The following is a 27,274-nucleotide window of genomic DNA, read 5'->3' on the forward strand; positions in this document are numbered from 1 at the left end:
CCTGGGGACTCCGATAGATTCTGTAGAAATGAAGATTTACCTGACAGAGGACAGGTTAACAAAACTTCAAAGTGCATGCCGTGTCCTTCATTCTATTCAACACCCGTCAGTAGCTCAATGCATGGAGGTAATCGGACTAATGGTAGCAGCAATGGACATAGTTCCTTTTGCACGCCTACATCTCAGACCACTGCAACTGTGCATGCTAAGTCAGTGGAATGGGGATTACTCAGATTTGTCCCCCACTCTAAATCTGAATCAAGAGACCAGAAATTCTCTTCTATGGTGGCTTTATCGGCCACATCTGTCCAGGGGAATGCCATTCAGCAGGCCAGACTGGTCAATTGTAACAACAGACGCCAGCCTACTAGGTTGGGGCGCTGTCTGGAATTCTCTGAAGGCTCAGGGACTATGGAATCAGGAGGAGAGTCTTCTTCCAATAAACATTCTGGAATTGAGAGCAGTCCTCAATGCTCTTCTGGCTTGGCCCCAGTTAACAACTCGGGGGTTCATCAGGTTCCAGTCGGACAACATCACGACTGTAGCTTATATCAACCATCAGGGAGGGACAAGAAGCTCCCTAGCAATGATGGAAGTATCGAAGATAATTCGCTGGGCAGAGTCTCACTCTTGCCACCTGTCTGCAATCCACATCCCGGGAGTGGAGAACTGGGAGGCGGATTTCTTAAGTCGTCAGACTTTTCATCCGGGGGAGTGGGAACTTCATCCAGAGGTCTTTGCCCAAATACTTCGACGTTGGGGCAAAACAGAGATAGATCTCATGGCGTCTCGACAGAACGCCAAGCTTCCGCGCTACGGGTCCAGATCCAGGGATCCGGGAGCGGTCCTGATAGATGCCTTGACAGCACCATGGACCTTCAGGATGGCTTATGTGTTTCCACCTTTCCCGATGCTTCCTCGATTGATTGCCAGAATCAAACAGGAGAAAGCATCAGTGATTCTAATAGCGCCTGCATGGCCACGCAGGACTTGGTATACAGATCTGGTGGACATGTCATTCTGTCCACCTTGGTCGTTACCTCTGAAACAGGACCTTCTGATTCAGGGTCCTTTCAAACATCAAAATCTAACTTCTCTGAAGCTGACTGCTTGGAAATTGAACGCTTGATCTTATCAAAGCGTGGTTTTTCTGAGTCAGTTATTGATACCTTAATACAGGCTAGGAAGCCTGTTACCAGAAAGATTTACCATAAAATATGGCGTAAATACCTATATTGGTGCGAATCCAAAGGTTACTCTTGGAGTAAGGTTAGGATTCCTAGGATATTGTCTTTTCTACAAGAAGGTTTAGAAAAGGGGTTATCCGCTAGTTCCTTAAAGGGACAGATCTCAGCTCTGTCCATTCTGTTACACAAGCGTCTGTCAGAAGTTCCAGACATTCAGGCTTTTTGTCAGGCTTTGGCCAGGATTAAACCTGTGTTTAAAGCTGTGGCTCCACCATGGAGTTTAAACCTTGTTCTTAACGTTTTACAGGGTGTTCCGTTTGAACCCCTTCATTCCATTGTTATAAAGTTGTTATCTTGGAAAGTTCTATTTTTAATGGCTATTTCCTCGGCTCGAAGAGTCTCTGAGTTATCAGCCTTACATTGTGATTCTCCTTATTTGATTTTTCACTCGGATAAGGTAGTTCTGCGTACTAAACCTGGGTTCTTACCTAAGGTAGTCACTAACAGGAATATCAATCAGGAGATTGTTGTTCCATCCTTGTGCCCAAATCCTTCTTCGAGGAAGGAACGTCTTTTGCACAATCTGGATGTAGTTCGTGCCCTTAAATTTTATTTACAGGCAACTAAAGATTTTCGACAAACGTCTTCCCTGTTTGTCGTTTACTCTGGTCAGAGGAGAGGTCAAAAAGCTTCTGCTACCTCTCTCTCTTTTTGGCTTCGTAGCATAATTCGTTTAGCTTATGAGACTGCTGGACAGCAGCCTCCTGAAAGAATTACAGCTCATTCCACTAGAGCTGTGGCTTCCACTTGGGCCTTTAAGAATGAGGCCTCTGTTGAACAGATTTGCAAGGCTGCAACTTGGTCTTCGCTTCATACTTTTTCCAAATTTTACAAATTTGACACTTTTGCTTCCTCGGAGGCTATTCTTGGGAGAAAGGTTCTTCAGGCAGTGGTTCCTTCTGTATAAAGAGCCTGCCTATCCCTCCCGTCATCCGTGTACTTTTGCTTTGGTATTGGTATCCCACAAGTAATGATGACCCGTGGACTGATCACACTTAACAGAAGAAAACATAATTTATGCTTACCTGATAAATTCCTTTCTTCTGTAGTGTGATCAGTCCACGGCCCGCCCTGTTTTTTAAGGCAGGTAAATATTTTTTAAATTATACTCCAGTCACCACTACACCCTTGGCTTCTCCTTTCTCGTTGGTCCTTGGTCGAATGACTGGAGGTGACGTAGAGGGGAGGAGCTATATAGCAACTCTGCTGGGTGAATCCTCTTGCACTTCCTGTAGGGGAGCAGATAATATCCCACAAGTAATGATGACCCGTGGACTGATCACACTACAGAAGAAAGGAATTTATCAGGTAAGCATAAATTATGTTTTCTCCAAGATGTTTTTGAGAAAAGGGTTGTCAGCTAATTCCTTAAAAGGGGACAGATTTTTACTCTGTCTATTTTTTTGCACAAGCGTCTGGCAGGTATTCTAGACGTTCAGGCATTTGGTCAGGCTTTGGTTAGATCCAAGCCTGTGTTTAAAACTGTTGCTCCGCCATGGAGCTTAAACCTGATTCTTAAGGTTCTTCAAGAAGTTCCGTTTGAACCTTTTTTGTTCCATAGATATCAATCTTTATCTTGGAAAGTTCCTTTTGGGTAGCTAATTCCTCGACTCGTAGAGTCTCCAAGTTATCTGTGTTACAATGTGATTCTCCTTATCTGGTCCTTCGTACGGATAAGGTAGTCCTGCGTACCAACCTGGGTTTTTTCCTAAGGTGGTATCTAACAAGTACATCACTCAAGAGATAGTTGTTCCATGCTTGTATCCTAATCCTTCCTCAAAGAAGGAACGTCTATTACACAATATTGGACGTGGTTTGTGCTTTAAAGTTTTACTTACAAGCTACTACAGTTTTCATCAAACGTTCACCTTATTTGTTGTCTATTCTGGACAGAGGAGAGGTCAAAAGACTTCAGCAGCCTCTCTGTCTTTTTGGTTAAAAAGCATAATTCATTTAGCTTATGAGACTGCTGGACAGCAGCCTCCTGAAGGGATTACAGCTCATTCTACTAGAGCTGTGGTTTTCACTTGGGCCTTTTTTAAATGTGGCTTCTGTTGAACAGATTTACAAGACGGAGTCTTGGTCTGCGCTTCATACTTTTCAAATTTAACAAATTTGATACCTTGCTTCTTCGGAGGCTATTTTTGGGAGAAAGGGTTTTTTACAGGCAGTGGTAACTTCCGTTTAAGTACCTGCCTTGTCCCTCCCATCATCCGTGTACTTTAGCTTTGGTATTGGTATCCCATAAGTAATGGATGATCCGTGGACTGGATACACTTAACAAGAGAAAACATAATTTATGCTTACCTGATAAATTTATTTCTCTTGTAGTGTATCCAGTCCACGGCCCGCCCTGTCACTTTAAGGCAGGTAATTTTTTCATTTGAACTACAGTCACCACTGCACCCTATGGTTTTTCCTTTCTCTGCATGTTTTCGGTCGAATGACTGAATATGGCAGTTAGGGGAGGAGCTATATAGCAGCTTTGCTGTGGGTGGACTCTTGAAGCTTCCTGTTGGGAAGGAGAATATATTCCATAAGTAATGGATGATCCGTGGACTGGATACACTACAAGAGAAATAAATTTATCAGGTAAGCATAAATTATGTTTTTCACTGATCTTCATTCCAATATTTTTGAGCTTTAGCTTATGTTAGCCTTTTCACCCTGTTCCCCTTCTGAAAAAATGGTTTCTTGGCTGCTATCCTTCCACAAAGACCATTCCTGATTTAAGCTTCTTCGGACTGTAGAAGGGTCAACTTGGCATCCCGATGAAGTTGCCAGATGCTGAGCCAGGTCTCTCAAAGAAGAAACTCTGAGAAACTTCTAATCAGATTTTGAAAGTTTTCTTGGCCTTTCAGTCATTTTGTTTGTCCTTGACCTCTCCTTATTCTTCTATTTTTTTTTATAACAGCTTGAATACCAATTCTTGAGTATCCAGTTTGTTTGCCGATTTCCCTTTTGAGAGTGGCCTTGCTGATGCAAAAGTATGATTTTATGTCTGTCAAGTTCTTTGATCCTTGGCATTTTGAATGGAATGATGTGATTAAAAGTTGGTCTTATGAGCAAGCTTCCAATAAATTAAACTTATACCACATATGTACAGTATGTAATGCTCAAGTATGTCTTGCACAAACCTGGTGTAATAGATCCTTTTCACAGCAGTCATTTTGACATGAAATAGTAGGACAAATACAGGTGTTGGCAATGGCATTAATTAGGGTTCCATTCCATTAAGGTTTATGAGAGCCAGGTTCCTGATATTGCTCAAGTGTAAGGAGAGGGTACACTAAATACTTGCCACTTGATTTTTTTTTTTCCTTTTTCTTAAAGGGAGAGTCTCTACACCAGAATTTTTATTGTTTCAAAAGATAGAAAATCCCTTTATTACCCATTCCCCAGTCTTTCATAACCAACACAGTTATATTAATATACTTTTAACCTCTGTGATTATCTTGTATCTAAGCCTCTGCAAACTGCCCCTTTATTTCAGTTCTTTTGACAGACTTGCAGTTTAGCCAATCAGTGCCTGCTCCCAGATAACTTCACGTGCACGAGCAGTGTTATCAATATGGAACACATGAACTAACACCCTCTAGTGGTGAAAAACTGTTAAAATGCATTCTGAAAAGAGGTGGCCTTCAAGGTCTAAGAAATTAGGATATGAACCTCCTAGGTTAAGCTTTCAACTAAGAATACCAAGAGAACAAAGCAAAATTGGTGATAAAAGTAAATTGGAAAATTGTTTAAAATGACCTGCCCTATCTGAGGCAGGATTTGTTTCTGTACAGGGCACCTAGTTTTGGATAGAGTTTATATGCAATTATTTCTACGTGGAGGCCAAAAGATAAATTGGGGTCTAACAAGATACCCAAGTATTTGAAAGAGTTGACTGCGGTCAGTGTGCAATTTGGTTTTATTTTGATGTGTAGATGGGAATTTTGTAGTTTGTGTAATTTAGGTCCCGTTCCAAAGATCATTGTGACAGTTTTGTCAGTGTTAAGGAAAAGTTTGTTTTTTGAGATCCACTTTTCTACCTCTGTGAACTGGTCTTGGAGCACTGCTTCAAGCTGCGGCAGATCGGATTTGTTTGCATAGATTACCGTGTCGTATGTGCACAGTTGAGGATTTGCAGACATTTGTCAGATCATTTATGAATAATGTGAATAGTAGGGGGCCGAGAATGGAACCTTGGGGAACACCACACGTGACTGGGAGAGGGAGGGAGTCGCTGTCAGAAATGGAGACATACTGAGATCGATCCGATACATATGATCGAAACCAGGTTAGCAGATGATCACTGCTCAAATTTTTTAGTTTGAGCAGTATTATTTCGTGTTCTACTGTGTCAAAGGCCTTTGAAAAATCAAGGAAAATTGCTCCAGTTAGGTCTCCTTGTTCCATGCCAGTTTGGATGTCGTTGCAAACTTTTAGGAGGGCAGTTGTAGTGGAGTGATTTGGGCGAAAACCTGATTGAACAGGGGCCAGATAGTTAGATTGTTGGTTATACTCACATAGTTGCGTATGGACGCATTTTTCTAAGATTTTTGACAATACTGGGATCAGTGATATTGGTCGATAGTTAGTAACCAAGGTTAACTCACCACTTTTATGGATAGGCACTACTCTTGCAGTCTTCCAAAGTTTGGGTTTGTAACCAGACACCAAGGATTCGTTAATTAGGGTTGTGACAGGTTTAGCAATTGCCGGCGCACTGAGCTTCAACAGCATTGCTGGGATTTGATTAGGTCCAGAATGGTTTTTCATTTTTAGATTATTAAGTTGTTTCTTAATGACATTGATGGGTATAAGTCTAAAATTGAACTTCTCTATATTGGGTCTTTGCAAATTTAGCGGGCCAGATCCACATTTGTAGTTTCAGGATGCGTGTCATTTATTAGTTTGTCAATCAGGGTATTGGAGCATCTGACAAAATAATTGTTAAAGGCATTTGCTACTTCTAAGGGAAGTTTCAGGGTTTGGTTATCCACTTTGACAGTGGAGGGTTGGGAGTGGATTGGGGGAGTGTGTAAGTTATTTATGACTTTACAAAACTTTCTAGGGTTAGATATGTTATTGTTCAGATTTTCACAGAAATATTGGGCCTTGGCCAATTTTGTTTGTTTAGTGCGTATATTTCACCATTGTCTATATACACAGTGATCGTTCATAAAGCCAGTATGCTTGTACTTTGACCACAAATAATCCCGAAACTGGTACATTTGAATGTATATCACTACATATACCCCAGCATCTCAGTTTGTGGAGTCAGTGGTGAAAGATAACTGGTCCATTATCCAATCAGACAACACTTTACCTTTTGAGACAACTCCCAGCCAAAATTGAATGAATTTTGGTTTAACCCTGAAAGTAGCTTTACCAATGCAGCAACCAGAAATCTATCTCCTACTGATGAGTTCCAAAAAGAACGAAACAGGCTGTCTAGTGAGTGATTCCTGGATTGCTGCAATAATCCTTTTAAAAGGATCGCTGTGTTATCCATTTTTATCTGCTGCGGTGTACTACATTTTTTACAAGTAGCTCCTTTACCCTTATTTTGGCGTTTGTAATAGCCGATTTAGCCCGTGGAATCTTATTCTACACAGAAAGTTTCTATACTTAAAGGGACAGTATACACTCATTTTCATATAACTGTATGTAATAGACACTACTATAAAGAATAAGATGCACAGATATTGATATAAAAATCCAGTATAAAATGGTTTAAAAACGTATTTAGAAGCTTTCAGTTTAGCTCTGTTGAAAAGGCAGTTGGAAAGCCCACACTGCAAGTGGGAAATAAGACCCTCCCCCCCCCTCCCCCTTCTTTTGCATATGAAAAGACCCTTTACACAAACAGCAGCATGCTGGAGAAGGTAGCTGACGGTATTCAAATAAAACTTTGGGGCTTGGTTAGGAGTCTGAAAATTAGAGCAATGTTCTTTAAAAATAAGCAAAATTATACATTTTTTAAAAAAAAAAACTTTATGGGCTTTATAAATAGATCATCTACAAAACATTTATGCAAAGAAAAAATGAGTGTATAATGGCCCTTTAAGTCTAGGCTATTGAATAGCCTTAGTAAACACAGCCAGCAGAAGAAATTACACTCCTAGTGGGTTGTAGAAGAGATAGCTGATAAAATAATTTTGCATTGTTCTCTCTAAGTATTGACCTTTGGTTTACAGACAAATATAAGTTAAGGCGCAAGTGTGTGTACATAAAGTGATAACATAATGAGATCTGATATTACCTGCAAGCTCAACCCATTTTAATAGGTTTTGGTTTAAAACCACAAAACCAACTAATTCAGTCTCATTTCTACAAATCTGTATCTCATCTCATGTCACTCTCCCTCTTGCTTATACTAACTGCTGGTGACATCTCCCCTAATCCTGGTACCTAACAACTTCCTAGCTGTGCACATCCATGTGTACCGTTCCATAGACTCAGAAAACAAAACTCTGGTAACCTTACTCACATTCCTCGCGCATCTAAAGCCACTACCCTTTTCATTTGTGCACTCTGGAACTCTCGCTCTGTTTGCAACAAGCTCATGTCTATACATGACCTCTTTTTATCTCCTGCTCCCTCAACCTTCTGGCCCTAACAGAAACCTGGCTCTCTCCCCTAGACACAGCATCCACTGCTGCTCTGTCACATGGGGGTCTCCACTTCAGCCACACTCCTAGGTATGGTAATAGACAAGGAGGTGGTGTAGGTATTTTACTTTCCTCTCGTTTCACCTTTCAACAAATACATCCCATCTCTTCCCTCACATTTTCCTCATTTGAAACCCACATGATTCGCTTATTCTCTCCCCTCTCTATACGTGTTGCAGTCATATACCGACCCACTGGCTCCTCAACTCAATTTCTAGGTCACTTGGCTGCCTGGCTACCTTATTTCCTTTCCTCAGACACCTCTGCCCTCATTCTTGGCAACTTCAACATCCCTCTTGACAATCCCACTGCCTCCTCTGCAAAACAACTTCTGCAACTCGCTTCCTCTTTTGGTTTGTCACAATGGACTGACTCTCCCACTCACAAAGACGGTCACACCCTTGACCTGATCTTTGGCTATCAATGCACTATTTCAAACTTCACAAACTCCCTCCCCTTTTCCTCTTTCTGACCACCATCTCCTCACTTGCAACTTATCATCCCTCCCTACAACTATCCCTCCTTCTACTCCTCACACCAAACTTCACTGAAGCATTATGTCATTAGATCAGCAACAGCTTGCTAATTCCCTCAAACCTCTCCTCTCATTCATCTCCTCCTTTTCCTGCCCTGACCAATCTATCTGCCACTATAATTCCATCCTTTACATCTGTCCTTGACAATCTGGCCCCTCTTACCATAGCTCGGAAATCGCACACTCATCCTCAGCCCTGGCATACTCCTCTGACACGGTACCTACGCAGATGTTCCCATACTGCTGAGTGGCACTGGAGAAAATCTCGGAGTTCAGCTGATTTTTCTTGATTACAAATTAATTTTGAACTCCTATTATTCTGCCCTTTAATCTCTATAAGCAACCTTACTTCTCTACTCTTATCTCTACTCTTTCTTCAAACCCAAGACGTCTGTTCTCCACTTACAGTACTCTTCTCTGCCCACCCCCACCTCCTTATACAACTTATCTGGCAGCTCAAGACTTTACCAGCCACTTCAATAACAAAATGGACTCCATCAGAAACAAAATCGTCTCTCAACATACTTCCATTCTCTCACCCCTCAAACGCTCACAATCAACCACATAGCCATAAACTTAGCTCTTTCGCCCCTGTTATTGAGGAAGAAGTTTCTGCATTTATACTGCACTCTCACCTCACTACCTTACCCCTATACTCGCACACATTTTCAACCTCTTCCTCAGCACCGGTATATTTCCCTCATCTCTAAAACATGCACTGGTTACACCTATCTTTAAAAAAACCTTCTCTTTATCCAACCTTCCCATCCAATTACCACCCTATTTCCCTACTCCCTCTTGACTCGAAGCTTCTCGAAAAGCTAGTATGTGTACGCCTATTCCATTTCCTTACATTAAACTCCCTCCTTGACCCACTGCAAGTTGGATTTGTCCCCATCACTCCACAGAGACAGCAATTGTTAAGGTTACCAGCGACCTACTTACAGCAAAATCCAAAGGTCACTTCTCTCTGCTTATCCTCCTTGATCTGTCCGCAGCCTTTGATACTGTTGACCACCCTCTCTTGCTCCAAAACCTCCAATCCTTCGGCATTTGTGACACAACCCTCTTGTGGTTCTCTTCCTATCTGTCAAACCGTACCTTTAGTGTAGCCTTCTCTGGGGCCTCCTCTGCCCTGTCACCACTTTCTGTCGGGGTACCGCAAGGCTCTGTCCTCGGTGCCCTTCTCTTCTCAATTTACATGTCATCATTAGGTTCCCTAATAAAGTCCCATGGGTTCCACTATCATTTGTATGCCGACGACGCCCAAATCTACTTCTCTGCACCAGCCCTATCTCCTTCCTTGCTAACCCGTGTTACTAACTGTCTTTCTCAAATCTCCTCTTCCTGGATGTCCTCTCATTACCTCAGGCTAAATCTCTCCAAAACGGAGCTCCTTATTTTCCCCCCTTCTTCCAAAATCCCCACCCCCAATCTCTCTATAACTGTCGAACTCCATCATTACCCCTACCCCGCATTCCTGATGTCTTCCCGAAGACTCAGATCTTTCTTTCACTCCTCACATTCAGTCCTTGGCTAGACACAACTAAGATTTAAATCCACTCTCTCATCCTTTCCCGCCTCGATTACTGCAACTCTGTCCTCTCTGGTCTCCCCAGTTGCCGCCTAGCTCCTTTATATTCCATAATGAATGCCTCTGCCAGGCTCATCTTCCGTACACGTCACTCCTCATCTGCTGCACCTCTCTGCCAATCCCTTCACTGACTTCCTCTTGCCTCTAGGATTAAACACAACATTCTCACTCTGACATGCAAAGCCCTCAACTGCACTGCTCCCCCCCTATATTTCAGACCTTGTCTCCAGATACTCTCCGTCCTGTCCCCTTCGCTCTGCTCATGACCTCCTACTCTCCTCCACTCTTGTTACCTCCTCACAATCCTGCTTACAGGACTTCTCCAGACTGGCTCCCATTTTGTGGAATGCTCTGCCTCGCTCCACAAGACTCTCCCCTAGTTTTGAAAGCTTCAAGCGCTCCCAAAGATTCTACTGTTCAGGGATGCATACAACCTACACTAACCTTTCTTTATACCAGTTCCTCTCATTCATTTCTATCCCCTTGAACCCCCTTAGCATGTAAGCCTAAGAGTCCAGCTGTTTATAGATCACCTTCTTAAGAGCTGACTACAACAGTGCAACTCTTGGCAGGGCCCTCTACCCGTTTGATCCCTATAAATGTTTTGTTGTACTCCTCATTTGTTTATAGTGCTGCGGAATCTGTTGGCGCTCTACAAATAACCAATAATTATAATTAATAAAAACAAATAAACCTGAAAATGCAATTTCTCATACATTTTATTTTATACTCTGCAGCTGGTTTAACAAGTAATTAAAAATACAATAACGGAAAAACTATTTTACAGTACACTGTCACTTTAAGTACTTTTTTTTTTATCCCATTGTGCTGTGTTTACACTGTTCAAAGGCTGCCCCACTTCTGAGCCTTTTTTATTATTATTATCCCATTGAAGACAGGAGGCACAGCCAATCACATACTGTACCGTCCACCCCATAATCTGTAATGCAGAACATGCTTCTGCTGCTTCACCCTAATACCTCTCACAACAAGTAATAATTAGTATATGTATATGTGTATGTCATGTGAAGTGTAAGCATGTTAGTCTCTTTACTGGCGTTACTGGATTAAATCTTTATGTGTACTGTCCCTTTAATACACAGAGAGGGTACAGTTAGTGCATGGTTACAGATGGGTGTTGGCTGTAGTTTAGTGGAGAGCAGCTATTCTCCGAGATAAATTATCTCTTGTTTACTTATAATGAATGTTTTTTTTTCTTCAGGGGCAAAACGTGCAGATACGTACACAAGGAGGTAAAGTGGTCTGCCTGGGCACAGTCCATGGGAATGTGGATATCCATGCATCAGAACACAGTGTAAGCAAGAAGGGAAGCTGCCTTCTTCTGAGGTTAATTATAGTTTTGCTCTAAATCACTCACTTCAAAAAAACTAAATATAGCAAAGCTTTTTTTCTTTTTCTTTTGGAATGTACAGTAATAATTTAGGTTTTATTTAAGTACAGGCCAGATTTAAAGGATATCTGAGCTAGAGCACAAGTGAAATTATCAATTGTTTTGTAACCATGGTTACTAATTTTGCTTTTATCCAAGATAATCCTGTAGATACCTGATTATAGGAAAAGAGAAACAAAGAGCATGACAAATAAAAGTACAATACAATAAATACAGTAGCATAACATTTTAACTATTGGAAGAACAGGGAATATACAGAATCAGTAAACCTTGTAGAGTGGGTTCTCCTTTAAAAATCTTCCTTTTTCCCATTTAATGAATCAAATTAACATTTGTGTTAAAGGGACAGGAAACACCAACAATTTCTTTCATTATTTGGATAGAACATACAATTTTTAAACCAATTTACTTTCCAATTTACTTCTATTATCAAATTTGCTTCATTATTATGTTATCCTTTGGCAGCTAGCTGAACACATCTAGTTAACCAATCACAAGAGACAAATCTGTGCAGACACCAATCAGCAGCTAGCTCCCTATGTGCATATTCTTTTCAACAAGGGATACCAAGAGAATGAAGCACATTTGAAAGCAGAAGTTAATTTCAAAGTGTCTTAACCCTTTGAGTGCTAAGCACATTCCCACCTGGGTGCTAAGCTGATTTGAGGGTTTTTTTTTAATTTAAAAACTTTTTAAATTTTTTTTTTTCCAGATCCCTGTTGGAAAGGTTAGGCGATTACCTTTCCAACAGTAGGTCTTGGGGGTCTGTAGCTGCTTAGATGCCTGAGATGCAGGCTTCTAAGCAGCATGCTCTCTTTCCCCTATACTTGTTATTGTATTTTGTTAATAAAGTTGCACTATGACGTCACCACACAAAACGTGAAGCCCCGGCGATGCCTGTCACTATACAGGCCCGATCGCCGGGGTAGGAGCGGGTGGGAGCCCCCAGATCTCCCTCAAGGTGGGAGAGTGCTAACAACGTCTCTGAGCCGCCGTTAGCACCTGAGTGGGAAAGGGTTAAAATTACATGCTCTATCTGAATCATGCAAGTTTAATGATGACTTTCCTATCCCTTTTAACGCCAGGAACAGGAACAAAGAGTTACAAATGCAGTATAGAAGATAAACTACAACATTTGTTGAAAGAAATTGGAAAAACAAAGTGTTATTTAAAGCTTCAAAATACCTAGAGGAAAAATTAATTTTTGAACTTGAAAATTGTATTCTTGGTAGAGTCTGAAACTGTAATTTTAAGAGTTAATTTACTGTGTGCAGACTAAATCATTTGTGTAATGTAGATTAAGAAAAAAGATGGATGAATTGAAAAGTATTGTTTTTGTTTCAATAACATTTTTGGCTAATTCCATCAGAAAGTTAGGATCATAAGTCACCTCACTGGTGCTACAGATCTCTTTTAGTAGACTCTACATTATCACCCCTTGATGTGGACAGGGCTTAAGTAATGCATCCAGTGATGCTGTTTATGGAGGATCTTAGATATAAAGCACAATTATCTGTTATTAAATGACCTTATACTCTGTATTTAAAGAAGTAATGTTCAACCACTTGAGTCCTTCAAATGATCAGAGAACCAGACTGTAACAATGTTAGGTAGACACAGACGGCATTCAGCTTTCAATGTAAAGTTCCAATGTAAAGTTCCTTCCTTAAACTGGGTAATGTCTGATGGATTCTTGGATCTTGTGCACAAGAACAACTGAAATAATGAACAGTAGAAATGTTGTCTCTTTAGAGAATAATACAGGGAGGATTGTTGGATCTGAGAAAACATGTTAATGCTAGAAGTTTCATGCCAATATGGAGCTTGTCCAATGGAGACTATTTGCTTTCTATAGTTTTGGGAACTACAAATTGCTTCCCAAGAAAAGAATGACTTGATCAGTAAATCTGGAGTTTCTCCAAAAATAGCTGTCCAGTTCCCTGGTTTGTGTCAACTGCTGGAGAGCTGCTCCTTGGCCTGTGAGGGCAGATAAATTAGTATAAACTCCCCTGTGAAGACTAGAAATGTATAGTGGCTGAAAGGGCCTGACTAGTTTAATATGGCTCGATTCCCTCAATGGGACACACTTTCTTTTCAGTATATGAGATTAAAGGTCAAAACAGAAAACTTCCCACAGTGATAATCTTTCATTTCAAAACACAGTGCAGTTAAAAAGCCAAACAGAAATAGGTTCTGGTGTAAATACATTTATCTAAGGAATATGCAAAAAAAAAAAAATATATATATATATATATATATATATATAGGGGGCGCCCTTGATCAATATGATAGATATATAAAAATACAGATTAGCATATACGATTGTAGTAGACAATTCAGCAACACTATGCAAATATAATGATACAAATCTTATAATAAAACAGAAAATAAATGAATAAAAATGAGTAAAAAGTCCCATATATCAATGAAGGGTATATTCCTCAAAACAAACTAATTGTTTGGTATAGTCCAGGTCCAGGCTGCTATCTGTAAATGGATCGTAGGCCAAGATCCATGGATCAGTAATCTGTAGAAGACGAAGAGAGACAGAAGCGCCACATGGCCCAGTATTGTATATACTTATGTGAAGGTATACATTAAATATTGCACTCATATTTGAGTAAACACCCCTTTTGGTGCAAATAGTGCAGACCGGCCTCTGGTAAAGTGCCAAATTGGATCAGGATTCCGTGTCCCAAAATACTCTTGTACCATTCAAAGATGGTGGAGGTAGGAAAATGATTGTTTGGCAAAAAGTGGTAAAATCAAAGCTTACTTTCTTAAAAATATGTAAAAACAGCAACGCGTTTGTCAGGAATAAGCCTGATGAAACAGCTACCTGTTAGCTGAGAAACGCGTTGCTGTTTTTACATATTTTTAATGCTATTTGCACCAAGAGGGGTCCTTACTCAAATGTGAGTGAAACATTTAATGTATACCTTCACATTAGTATATACAATACTGGGCCATGTGGCGCTTCTGTCTCTTTTCATCTTCTACAGATATCTAAGGAATATATTTCATGTGAATCAGGGGTATCACATCCAGTATGTAAGGAACACAACCACTTGTGGAGTAATTCAACAGCAAATGTTCTTATTTTAAAACTTTTCCACAAATCTCTTTATATAGTATTTAATGTGACTTGCAATTCAAAACTGAACTTTCATGTTTCAGATAAAGCATGCAGTTTTAAAAGATTTTTTTTAGTTTGCTCCTGTTATCAAGTTTGCTTTGTTCCTTTGGTATCCTTTATTGAAAGGCATACGTGTATGTTGCCTCAGGAGGAGCAGTGCTGTATTGTAAGCTAGCTGGTGATTAGTGGATACTCGCACACTCCTCTTGTCATTGGCTAACTATGTGTACAGCTAGCTCCCAGTAGCGCAGTGCTGCCTGAAGCAGACATTAGGTATATGTTTAACCCTTTGCACAGATTAAACATTTAATTGCCCCGTTGCTTGAATATAACAGTATAACACTAATGCATTTTTATGTCCCTTTAACTAATAAGCTGACAGTGTTACATTGGATATAAACGTAGGTAGTTTGTGTCTCTGTAAAGCAGACTTTAATAATCAAAGATCCTAACATAATATGAGTGGTTCCTCTTTACAAGGACATAATAGGGTAAATCTAGGAATACTCTAATGCTTTTGTACATTTTATTATTGCAAAGATGCTTAGCTCTATCCCTTACAAATGGGGTAAACAAAGTCCACTGAGGAGTCACAATGCAGATTCTCTCCTAAGCAGGACATGGATTAGTCAGGACCAAAGCTTGCTCAGTAGTTCTACTGTGCCTCAGTTATAACAAACATTGCAATCAAATATTTCTCGTCACTGCGACCATCTTATTTATTTTGAATCAACCTCATAAATATATAATTAGCTAGTTTGCCTATTTCCTGGTTATTGAGTAGCTCCTTACATTGTTTATCATCCACATTTTGAAAGAAATGAATGAGCTGTTTACATGATTTTTATTATTTAGTTTTAACATTCTATACAATTTGTTCACCTATTCAGTCTTTAGATTTTTACATGTAATACCCTAGAGCTGCCACTAGATGGTGTTTCATTCTAATGGTTATTAATATAATTTCAATTATCAAACTATACAGGTACATATTCCAAAATCCTAACACTTTCACTGATTTAAAAATAATTATTTAAAATGACTATTTTCTCTGCCTGTAAGTCACTAAAGTATTACAAAAAATGATATAAAACTACCTTTAGTTACATGTATAAGCTGTATTATGACATTTAAATATTGCCTAAATGACATAAGGTATTGCTAAATACTTGGTTCTATCCTCTCTGCAAACTGTCCCATTTTATAATGCAAATATTCCAAAATCCAAACTATTGCAAATTCCAAATCTATTCCAGTCCCAAGCCGTTTGGATAAAGGGGTTTCTACCTGTACGTAGCAGCAGACAGACAGGTATTCTCTACCATATTCAATTCAAATTCTCAGGATGGTCATTGTGTTTTTCCTGGCTCTGTTCACTTTTTTGCAATTTGGCTTTAGTCTGTAACATATTATATGATTAACTTTTTTCACAGCCAGAAAGATCAGCAACAACACACACAGATTTTTGTCAGTCTTATTCCTGATATGTAAAATAATGTTATTGAATTATGGAATGGCTTTGTATGACGTTAAATATTTTGTTCTACAGTTAATTAAACGAAAAAGGCTCAGGAGCTTGTTGATTGGTGGCTGAACTTGTATGCCCATGTTAATTGGCTTACAAGTGTTTTCAGCTAGCTTCCAGGAGTGCATTGCTGCTTCTTCAATAAAAGATACCAAGAGAATGCGGCAAAACTGATAGAAGTAAATTGGAAAGATTAAAAAAAAAAAAATGTATAATCTAATCTGAATCATGGAAGAGAAAATTTGGGTTTAATGTCCCTTTAACAATAATGGAAATCTTTGATCCCTGACATCAACATATCAATACAGCTAAATGAGTAGCGGTTGCAGTCCATTAAGGAAATAAGGATCTCTTTTAAATTGCTAGAACTCTCAACATACATTCATGCACAAGTTCACAGTGTATTTGTATACTAGTCTGTGATTGGCTGATGGCTGTCACATGATACAGGGGCCAGTAAATGGGGGAAATAAATTTGTCAGAAAATATCTACGGCATATTTGAAATTCAGAGTATGTGGTATTACATTTGCTTTTTATTATGCACTTTTTAATTATGTAATTCTATTGTACTTTAGGGACATGAAATCCCCACATTTTCTTTCATGATTCCGATAGAGCATACAATTTTAAACAAATTTCAAATTTACTTCTTTTATCTAACTTGCTTTGTTCTTTTGGTATTCTTTATTGAACAACATGCCTAGATAGGCTTAGGAGCTAGCTGCTGATTGGTGTCTGCACATAAATGCCTGTTGTCATTGGCTTACCAATGTGTTCAGCTAACTCCCAGTAATGCATTGCTGCTCCTTCAATAAAGGATACCAAGAAAATTGATAATAGAAGTAAATTGAAAAGTTGTTTAAAATTGTGTGCACTATTTGAATCATGAAAGAAAAATTTTGGGATTCATGTCCCTTTTCATGGTCCTTTAACGATAGTTAAAGGGACAGTCTACACCTTAGTCATCTTAAAGTCGTACCTTAGATTAAGCTGCAAATAGCCTCCTGCACCCTTTCTATATCATGCAGCAGGAACAGTAAAAAAGTTATTTTAAAATTAAAGGGACATTATACAATAAATTTTTATTTGCATAATGTTTTGTAGATGATCCATTTATTTAGCCCATGCAGTTTTGTTGTTGTTGTTGTTGTTTTAAATGTATAGTTTTGCTTATTTTAAATAACATTGCTCTGATTTTCAGACTCCTAACCAAGCCCCAAAGTTTTAGGAGAATACCGACGTATACCTACTCCAGCTTGCTTCTGTTCGTGTAAAGGTTCTTTTCATATGCAAAGGAAGGGGGAGGGGGGAGTGTCTGCTTTTTCCCACTTGCAGTGGGTGTTCCAGTGACCTTTTAAACAGAGCTAAACTGGAAGCTTCTAAGTAAGTTTTTAAACAGTTATATACTGGATTTTTATATCGGTATCTGTGTATATTATTCTTTATAGTAGTGTCTATTACATGCAGTTATATGAAAATTGGTGTATACTGTCCCTTTAATAGTGTTTCTGGCCAGTTTGAAATGGCTGCCAAGTTCAGCCCAGTGATGACATCATGATCTGGGCTGCATATAGCATCCAATCACAAAAAGCTCACTAGTTGAATTCAGCAAACTGTCAATGCTATTCAGCAGAGAGCAAAGATGCAGTCCAGATCATAATGTCATCAGTGGGCGGAGTTTGGCAGCCATTTCAAACTGGCCAGAAACAATATTCATTTTAAAATAACTGTTTTACTGTTCCTGCTGCATGATATGGAAAGGGTGCAGGAGACTATTTCCAGCTTAATCTAATGTAAGACTTTAAAATGACTAAGGTGTAGGCTGTCCCTTTAATACTCTAATTGGATATTGTTTTGCAATGGTTGAAGCATTTCAATGTTAAAACTAGTTTACTGATAAAAAAATAAAAAAGATTTACATGCGTTTCATCTTCAATCTACAACCAAATTGGTTACAGTAATTACACAGGAATCACATGTGTATGTCAGATGTGCACTTTGTGTCGTTTACCTTTAAACTGTTCCAGACCCCACAAGTTTACAAAGCTCAGTGGAGAAACTCCAGAGCTCATTAGATGCTATAGGCCGTTTTCTTAGCCTTTTGGCTTTCTCATTTAAAATAAAACTGACTGATCAAAGTGTACACTGAACTATGTGTCAGTAGTTTAAACCTCATGGGGGGTCACTGAGATTCCATAAGAGATTATGGCTACGCGTATTGCCAACTTGTTGGTAATTATAGTCCGTTATTAATAGTTTGAATTTGTTAGCAAAATAAAAATAGCTTTATTCCAAGGCTATTTTCCCACTTACTCTGGGACTGATAGATTATTTTGGTTAATGTGATCCAAACGTTAGGGGATGTTTTGATTAATGGAAACTTCTTTCATATTTAAGTTTACATTTTTTAATTTTAAATGAATGTAGATCAGCGTTATTTCTTGTACATTTCACTCTGGAGTGGCCCATTAACATAAATAGTGTGTGCGCCATAAATAATCTAACCATAACAAAATGAAGCTCTAGGAGAATAGGAGTGAGAATAAAGTATGGAATGAAAAACATGAAAATGGAAATTAAAAAAATATATATATGTTAAAGGGACATTACATTTTAGTTACAAAAATCTTAGAATACAAATCCCTCCAGTAATCTTGTGAATGAATACACAGAACATTTTGCTTTCAAAAAAATTAGGAAGGTTGCAGTTTTAAATACATAAAATATAGCAGCATTTTTTTTTTTTGTTGTCAAAATGTATTTCTGGAGCTGACTTAACCGTGATTGGCACATTTCACATTTTGAACCAGTATTTAGCTATAGTTAATAATTGAAACTGTTGCTGCTCATCCTTGTGTTTACAATGGCACTGAGGATCGAAGTGGTTTAGACCAGTGATTTGCAACCTTTTTTTTGCCGTGACACACTTATTTACATTAAAAAATCCTGTAGCACACCACCATCCCAAAATTTTACAAAATCACACATTGTAGCCTAATACAGGATATATATAAATACAGTGTGTGTGTGTATATATATATATATATATATATATATATATATATATGTGCTGTCATGCCATGCCTCCTACAAACTATACATGACATATTGACATTCATTCACAAACAATCATAATGTCAATGTCATGGTTGTAAATGATGCCTGTGAGCCTGTCACATACATCCCAATATTTAAAAATTTGAAAGAGGGACACCCCCGCACTGTTGTCAGTCTGCCGCGGCACATCTGAGGATCTCTCACGGCACACTGGTTGAGAAACACTGGTTTAGACACTTGCCGTGTACAATAACTCACAATTACTAGGCTGCTTTTCAGCATCTATAGACTGTAAGTCTGTAAGCATGTTTATGTATTGTGTAAATAATACCTGTTTAGTAAATTATAATTCATTAACTGGGCAGGATCATTACCAATCCATATTTGGAAAAGAGAATAGTTTGTATCTTGCGCCTACTACATTAGTGTGAACAGCAATGCACAATCGTACCATATCCAGATGAACAAGGTTGTTTTGGGGAAAAGGATATCTATGAAAAAAGAAATTGCTCATAAGTATTTTCCTCTCAAAAAACAAAGCTACAGTATTCATTGTCAAATATTTCTCCAGTATGAAGCTCTCTTTCCATATACAGGTATACCCCGCTCATACAGCGGGTTAGGGACCGGAGCCCCGCTGTAAAGTGAAAACTGCCTTAAAGTGAAACAAGGCAGTTTTAGCTTTCTTTCCACTTGCCAGTGTGTTTAAAAACTTGAAAACATCTTTGAACTAACAAATATTAGGGGTGCAATAGGGCTAAGTTTAGTTTAACACTAGCACAGCACAGTATTCAATAAATACTGTACTTGTAAAATAGTGACAATTACTGTAGTACAATTTGCCAAACTATAGCACTGAGACACAGATTGCACTGTAAAGCTGTAAACAGAGTGAACTGCGCATAACAAAATGGTGCCAGTCACTTTTCTCGCAAACTCACAATGATTACAGCACTATTTCAGAATCCTTGGAGGTTAAACTTCAGCTCCACAAAGCGATGTATTAGCGAATCGCTGTAAAGTGAAGCGCCGTAAAGTGAGGTATACCTGTATTTCAATATGTTCAAAACTCATCACTATTATTGACACACACAAATATTTCTTAAAGGGACAGTCTAGTCAAAATTAAACTTTCATTATTATTATTTCAACTTTCCAGTTTACTTTTATCATCAAATTAGCTTTTTTCTCTTGGTATTCTTAGTTGAAACTAAACCTAGACAGACTCATATGCTAAATTCTAAGCCCTTGTGGGCTGCCTCTTATCACATGCTTTTTAACACAAAGAGGCTGAAAGTACACGTGGGCCTTATAGATAACACTGTGTTCAGGCACAGGGGGTTATTTAAGATTTAGCACAAAACAGTCATGTGATCAGGGGGCTGGAAGAAGGTTCCTAGATACAAGGTAATCACAGAGGTAAAACGTGTATTAATATAACGGTGTTGGTTGTGCAAAACTGGGGAATGGGTAATAAAGGGATTATCTATCTTTTAAAACAATAAAAATTATATTGTAGACTGTCCCTTTAAGAGTTTTTTTCAATTATTAACAGCTTGGATGCACCAAAAAGTGAAGAAAGGGCCACTGTATTTATATGCACTGGTTTAGGATCCCCATTGGGCGAGTACCTCTAGTTGCAAGATGCACCTTATCTGCCTTTTTTTTTTTTTTTTTTTTTGTTTCATGTAGGTGGGCAGTCCAGCCAATCAGGTCTTCTTTACTGGTAGGCTCAGCCCATTGATATGGGCATATCCTAGGTGATGAATTTAATAAGAAAACACGGCCATTTTAAAGTACAGGGACACTTTCATTCATGAAACTTTACATTGCAGCGTATTTTTAAAAATAGTTATCTTTTTCTTCAGCAAAGCCGGAACAAAGATTCCCCCTCCCGCAGCTCCTCTGTACTTACGGCAGCAATGACAAAACCGGCTTCCTTTAATCATGGCATGCACCCTCAGAGCGTCCATCTCATAAGGCCACGCCGTGATTGGAGAAAGCCGGTTTCGTCATTGCTAAGTGCAGCAGGGGATCGCCGATCCGGCTTTGCTGAAGAAAAAGGTAAGTATTTGTAAAGTTTCATGAATGAAAGTGCCCCTGTTTTTAATAGTAGTTTTTAAAAAAACGGGCTCTCATTCACGAAATTTTACATTCACTTTAAATTTAAAAATATACCTGAAGGAACAATCTCCCATACATTCAATATTTGCAGTAAATATAATGAAACATACGGCGTATGCAAATTGTATAGTACCTTTTTAAAAAGACGTGTAGTAAGGAACCTAATTGGCTGTACCTACCTCTTGCAAAATAATCATGGCAGCCAGCAACCTGGGGTGAACACCCTCCAACGGGGTGTCACATACTTTCTATTAGGTTTTCAACACTATGGGCTCCACTTTTCACATTGCGCAAGTAATGCTTTTTCAATGCCACCCCTTGCTCGCTGGTGGCCAATCGGCCGCTAGCAGGGGCAGTCAATCATCCAAATTGTATTGGATGATTTCACTCTGATAACTTTTAGTTGGCAGACAGGTCAAGGAGTAAGCGGTCTTAAAGGGACATGAAACCCCCAACATTTCTTTCATGATTCAGATAGAGAATACAATTTTAAACAACTTTCTAATTTACTTCTATTATCTAATTTTGTTTAATTCTCTTGGTATCATTTGTAGAATGAGTAGCAATGCACTACTGGTTTCTAACTGAACACATGGGTGAGCAAAAACCAATCATTCTATATATGCAGCCACCAATCAGCAGCTAGAACCTAGGTTCTTTGCTGCTCCTGAGCTTACGTTGATAAACCTTTAAGCAAAGGATAGAAGCAAATTAAATAATAGAAGTAAATTGGAAAGTTGTTAAAATTGTATTCTCTATCTGGATCAAGAAAGAAAATTTTTGGGTTTCATGTCCCTTTAAGACCGCTGCTACTTACATACCATTTCAAGTGTGCTTGAAACCATGGGCCTCTGAAGCAGCAATCACTGCTTGATAAATGGAGCCCGAAGAGACAAAGCTATGTTATCTCTACTATACAAAGATTTAAATACGTAGAAGAATTGTTTGTGATTTACTGTCCCTTTAATGCTTTTACTTGATGACATCATGATAATAAATCGCTGCATTGTACTGTGTTGCCTTGTCTGTGTTCTCAGTTGTGCTTCATATTTTGCAGACAGTAGATATTGAGAAGTTACTTGGAACATCTGTTAATATTTCTACACAAGGTGGTCACTTGAAGGCCAAGTACCTTTATGCAGAATCCTCCTCGATGTCTTCATCTGCTGGAGATATTTCACTGGGAAGTATTCATGGTAAGAAACGAATGGTAACACAATGCTGGCTCGGGTTATTTTATCTGCATTCTCTATAACTTTATTGCTTCTGATATGAAGTATTGAGTAGAAGATTTAAAGAGACCATATTGCTCATTTAAAGAGGCATTTACACATTACTTTGTAGACTTGAGCTCATTGGTGATGCCTTTTTAAAGCAACATGGAGGTTAAAATTAAACTTTTATGCTTCAGAGCTTACAATAAAAAATGAAAAAAGTTATTTTTTACTTCCTTGTCCTATTTGTACAGTTTATATAAATACATTGTCATTATGTCTCCTCTGTCTCCTCTCTTCTCTTTCTCCGCTCTCGCTCTTTTTCTCCTCACTCTTGTTTAATTTTGATCACCACATCCCTTTACATATTAGTACATTGTTTTTAAAGCAGATCTAATTTGCAGTACAATACTTAAAGGGACATGAAACCCCCAAAAATTGACAATCGGTATATATATGCAGCCACCAATCAGCAGCTAGAACCTAGGTTATTTGCTGCTCCTGAGCTTGCCTTGATAAACCTTTCAGCAAAGGATAACACAAGATGGAAGCAAATTTAATAATAGAAGTACATTGGAAAGTTGGTTAAAATTGTATCCTCTATTAAACCATGAAAGAAACATTTTGGGTTTCATGTTCCTTTAACCCCTTAAAGGGCCATTATACACTCATTTTTTCTTTGCATAAATGTTTTGTAGATGATCTATTTATAAAGCCCATAAAGTTTTTGTTTTTTTTAAAAATGTATAATTTTGCTTATTTTTAAATAACATTGCTCTGATTTTCAGACTCCTAACCAAGCCCCAAAGTTTTATTTGAATACCGTCAGCTACCTTCTCCAGCTTGCTCCTGTTTGTGTAAAGGGTCTTTTGATATGCAGAAGAAGGGGGAGGGGGGAGTGTCTTATTTACCACTTGCAGTGGGCTTTCCATCTGCCTTTTCAACAGAGCTAAACTTAAAGCTTCTAAGTAAGTTTTTAAACCATTTTATACTGGATTTTTATATCAGTATCTGTTCATCTTATTCTTTATAGTAGTGTCTATTACATGCAGTTATATGAAAATGAGTGTATACTGTCCCTTTAAGGACCACAGCACTTTTCCATTTTCTGATCATTTTGGACCAGGGCTATTTTTACATTTCTTCTGTGTTTGTGTTTAGCTGTAATTTTCCTCTTACTCATTTACTGTACCCACACATATTATATACAGTTTTTCCTCACCATTAAATGGACTTTCAAAAGATAACATTATTTTCTTTATATCTTATAATTTACTATAATTTTGTTTATAAAATATGATGAAAAAATGGAAAAAAAAACACACTTTTTCTAACTTTGACCCCCAAAATCTGTTACACATCTACAACCACCTAAAAACACCCATACTAAATAGTTTCTAAATTTTGTCCTGAGTTTAGAAAACCCAAAGTTTACATGTTCTTTGCTTTTTGTGCAAGTTATAGGACAATAAATACAAGTAGCACTTTGCTATTTACAAACCACCCCCCCCCCCCCATTAGCGATAATTACATTGGAACACTGATATCTTTCAGGAATATCCCTTGACATGTATATAGATTTTTTTAGAAGACAACCCAAAGTATTGATCTAGGCCCATTTTGGTATATTTCATGCCACCATTTCACCGCCAAAAAAAAGAGTTACATTTTTCACAATTTTAGGTTTCTCACTGAAATTATTTACAAACAGCTTGTGCAATTATGGCACAAATGGTTGTAAATGCTTCTCTGGGATCCCCTTTGTTCAGAAATAGCAAACATACATGGCTTTGGCATTGCTTTTTGGTAATTAGAAGGCCGCTAAATTCCGCTGCGCACCACACCTGTATTACGCCCAGCAGTGAAGGGGTTAATTAGGTAGCTTATAGGGAGCTTGCAGGGTTAATTTTTGCTTTTAGTGTAGAGATCAGCCTCCCACCCCCTGATCCATCCCAAACTGCTTTCTTCCTTCCCCCACCCCACAATTGTCCCCTTGTCCTCGCCATCTTAAAGTGATGGTAAACTCCTCTGTTGGTAAATGACAGATTTTCGATTATTTAATATAATATCTATTAAACCGCATTAACATTTTTAACCTTTTTATATGCACTTTTATTATAATTTACACATATTTAGAAACCGTTGTAGCGCGGCTTCGCTCTGCCCCTTATATTTCCTTCATTGAATACACTAGACGCTTATCTTGTTTCCACTCTCTCTTCACGTCATAGAATTAGCGCGCTCCTGACCCTGATATTTTCAATGCATGTGCATTGTTGAAAATGACGTATACCAAGTAAACATTGAGTCACGAGATTCAATGTTTACCTGGTTGAGTCTGAATGAAAATTTTGGTGTGATTGAGTGAGCGAGAGATTGGTCCCTTAGAAAACAAGCATATTTGTACTATTTTGAAATATCAAAAAGTCTCAAACTATTTAATTAGATATTAAATACAATTAGCATATTTATTTATTTTATTTGCTAAATGATAGTGATGGGGTTATATTTTATAAGTTCTCTATATATGTATGTAATATCAATTGTTTAAAAATAGTTATTAATGCAAATTAATCAAAACATTATTATTACAGTTTCACATAAAATCGATCTTATCAACATTTGAGTGAATCTAAAACATCTTGAAAGAAAATGCTCATATGTACTTACTGGCACTGTTCCAAGTAAACAATGAATCGTTATAGAATACTACGCAATTCACTTTTTACTTTTGTGTGCCGTGTGGAAAGTGACTATAATGCATGCGTTCCCAAAAACATGAACGCGCAAATTCGTCACAGATTTTTAACGCTCCTGATTGGATGCGTGTCTTGGAAGTAAAATGCGATATTGTGCATGCGCATAGCAGGTTGCATAGGAGTAAGCCTGTCTGGTGACAGGCTTGCTGATTGGTACCAAAAAATAAACATTGAAAATTACGTCATAGAGGGCTGGAGATGGAACGCCTAAGACAGACCGAGAAATAAAAGTTTTCTAAGTATTTTTTCATATATTTGATTAGATGACATTTTGTGTGTGCAATTAATGTAATCGAACAGGATTATTAATATAATCGATTCATATGGAGTTTACAATCAATTTAAGTACTGGCAGAAAGTCTGCCAGTAATAAAATAAGTTGTTTTGTTTTTAAACATACTCTGCTGTGTAGGATCCCCCCTTAGCCCCCAACCTCCCTGATCCCCCAAACAGCTCTCTAACCCTCCCCCTCTACCTTATTGTGTGCCATCTTGGGTACTGGCAGCTGTCTGCCAGTACCCAGTTTCCCATAAAATATGGTATTTTTTTAAAATATTTTTTTTTTAATGTAGCTGCCCCCTCAATAACCAACCCCCACCCCCTCCCAGATCCCTTAGATAAAAATTCCCCCCTCCTCTCTCCCACCTTATCTAAGCAAATTGTGCCATAGGGTAGCGTTCCCACCCGCCCCCATGCACACTCCCGGCGCCCCTGCACGTGATCCCGCCCCCTCTGACGCCAGTCCCCCCATCGATGGCCGCCCACTTGGCTCCCTGCAACAGCTCCCACCCACCAACGATCGTGACAATCGATGGCCGATGCAGAGAGGGCCACAGTGTCTCTCTCTGCATCGGATGGCTAATTTTTTTTATTGCAGGATGCCTCAGTAAAATGAAAGCGGCTGGAAGCGATCAGGATCGCTTCCACCGCTTAAAAACACCAACGACGTACAGGGTACGTCCTTGGTCATTAACAACCGGTTTTTGTAGGACATACCCTATACGTCGTTGGTTGTTAAGGGGTTAAATATTGTAACCAAAGCTGTAAATGGGATAGATGATGTTTTACGTCTCATCCCTGTCATATCTCATACCTCCTGACACCACATGAACTGCTAGAAGCACTGATGCACAATACAAACCTTATTCTACTATTTTATTACTAGTACTTATTTTTCCTAATTAAAAAACAAAAAAACAAAACAATGTTCCTTTTAAACCTATTCTATACGTTTGGCGTACCATTTGTGTTTAGGGTTCATCATAGTAGCCAAACACATCTTTACAATGTTTACATATTCTATAGGCTCCCTTTTTGGGTGGATATAAAAGTTAAATCTGAAATACAAAGTAACGCGTTTCAAATTTGATTAGAAGAAACTTTTGCGTTTCAGCAACATTATCTTATATTGTGGGATAGCTTTTCTCTTGTATGCAGCTCCCCTGGCATACTGGGGTAAGCTTTGTGCATGTGTGTCTGAAATGTATGCATGTTTAGAGTTCCAAAGTCATATGCACTGAACGTGTGTGAGCATATTAGTAGTGTGTGTGTATATTTATATATTAGAGGATACATGCACAATGACAGTAACGGTAGCAAATTGTTTTTCACAAATTCTGCTTGTCAAATTAGATTACAAATGTGTCCTTCCTTTTCTCTTTTTAACTCACTGTTGTGACCCAGCAACATTTCAGTGGTTCTCAAATGACGTATGCTGCTTTCACAACAAGGCTCTTACCCATAAAGCAAACTGCCATTCTTGGTACCAGCGTAATTGTTTTCACAAACATATGTAGCAACAAGATTAATAGTAAAATTATGAAACTATTTCCTATACAATATAACTTTTACTGATTTATATCTTTATAACATAGTTTTCTAAATTCATTGAACTCAGCTGTTTAGTTTGTTAGTGAGACCTGCAAACGTTTTCCAAGTTAACATGTGGTGAAACTCCCCCAGACAGACCTCACTTGGCTCCTTAAGTCTTGGTAGGTCTGGACTGGTC

General features: G+C 38.5%; 1 protein-coding gene across 1 annotated transcript in view; it reads left to right on the plus strand.

The window, feature by feature from the left end:
- Positions 1-27,274, plus strand: part of FAM185A (family with sequence similarity 185 member A) — a 162,503-nt gene that overhangs the window by 17,544 nt on the left and 117,685 nt on the right. The window contains exons 3-4 of the mRNA XM_053716535.1: positions 11,261-11,353; positions 22,351-22,489. Of these exons, the coding sequence (XP_053572510.1) occupies positions 11,261-11,353; positions 22,351-22,489 (232 nt within the window). The remainder of the gene's footprint in view (positions 1-11,260; positions 11,354-22,350; positions 22,490-27,274) is intronic.

Source organism: Bombina bombina, chromosome 6, assembly GCF_027579735.1.
Source record: "Bombina bombina isolate aBomBom1 chromosome 6, aBomBom1.pri, whole genome shotgun sequence".
NCBI lineage: Eukaryota > Metazoa > Chordata > Amphibia > Anura > Bombinatoridae > Bombina > Bombina bombina.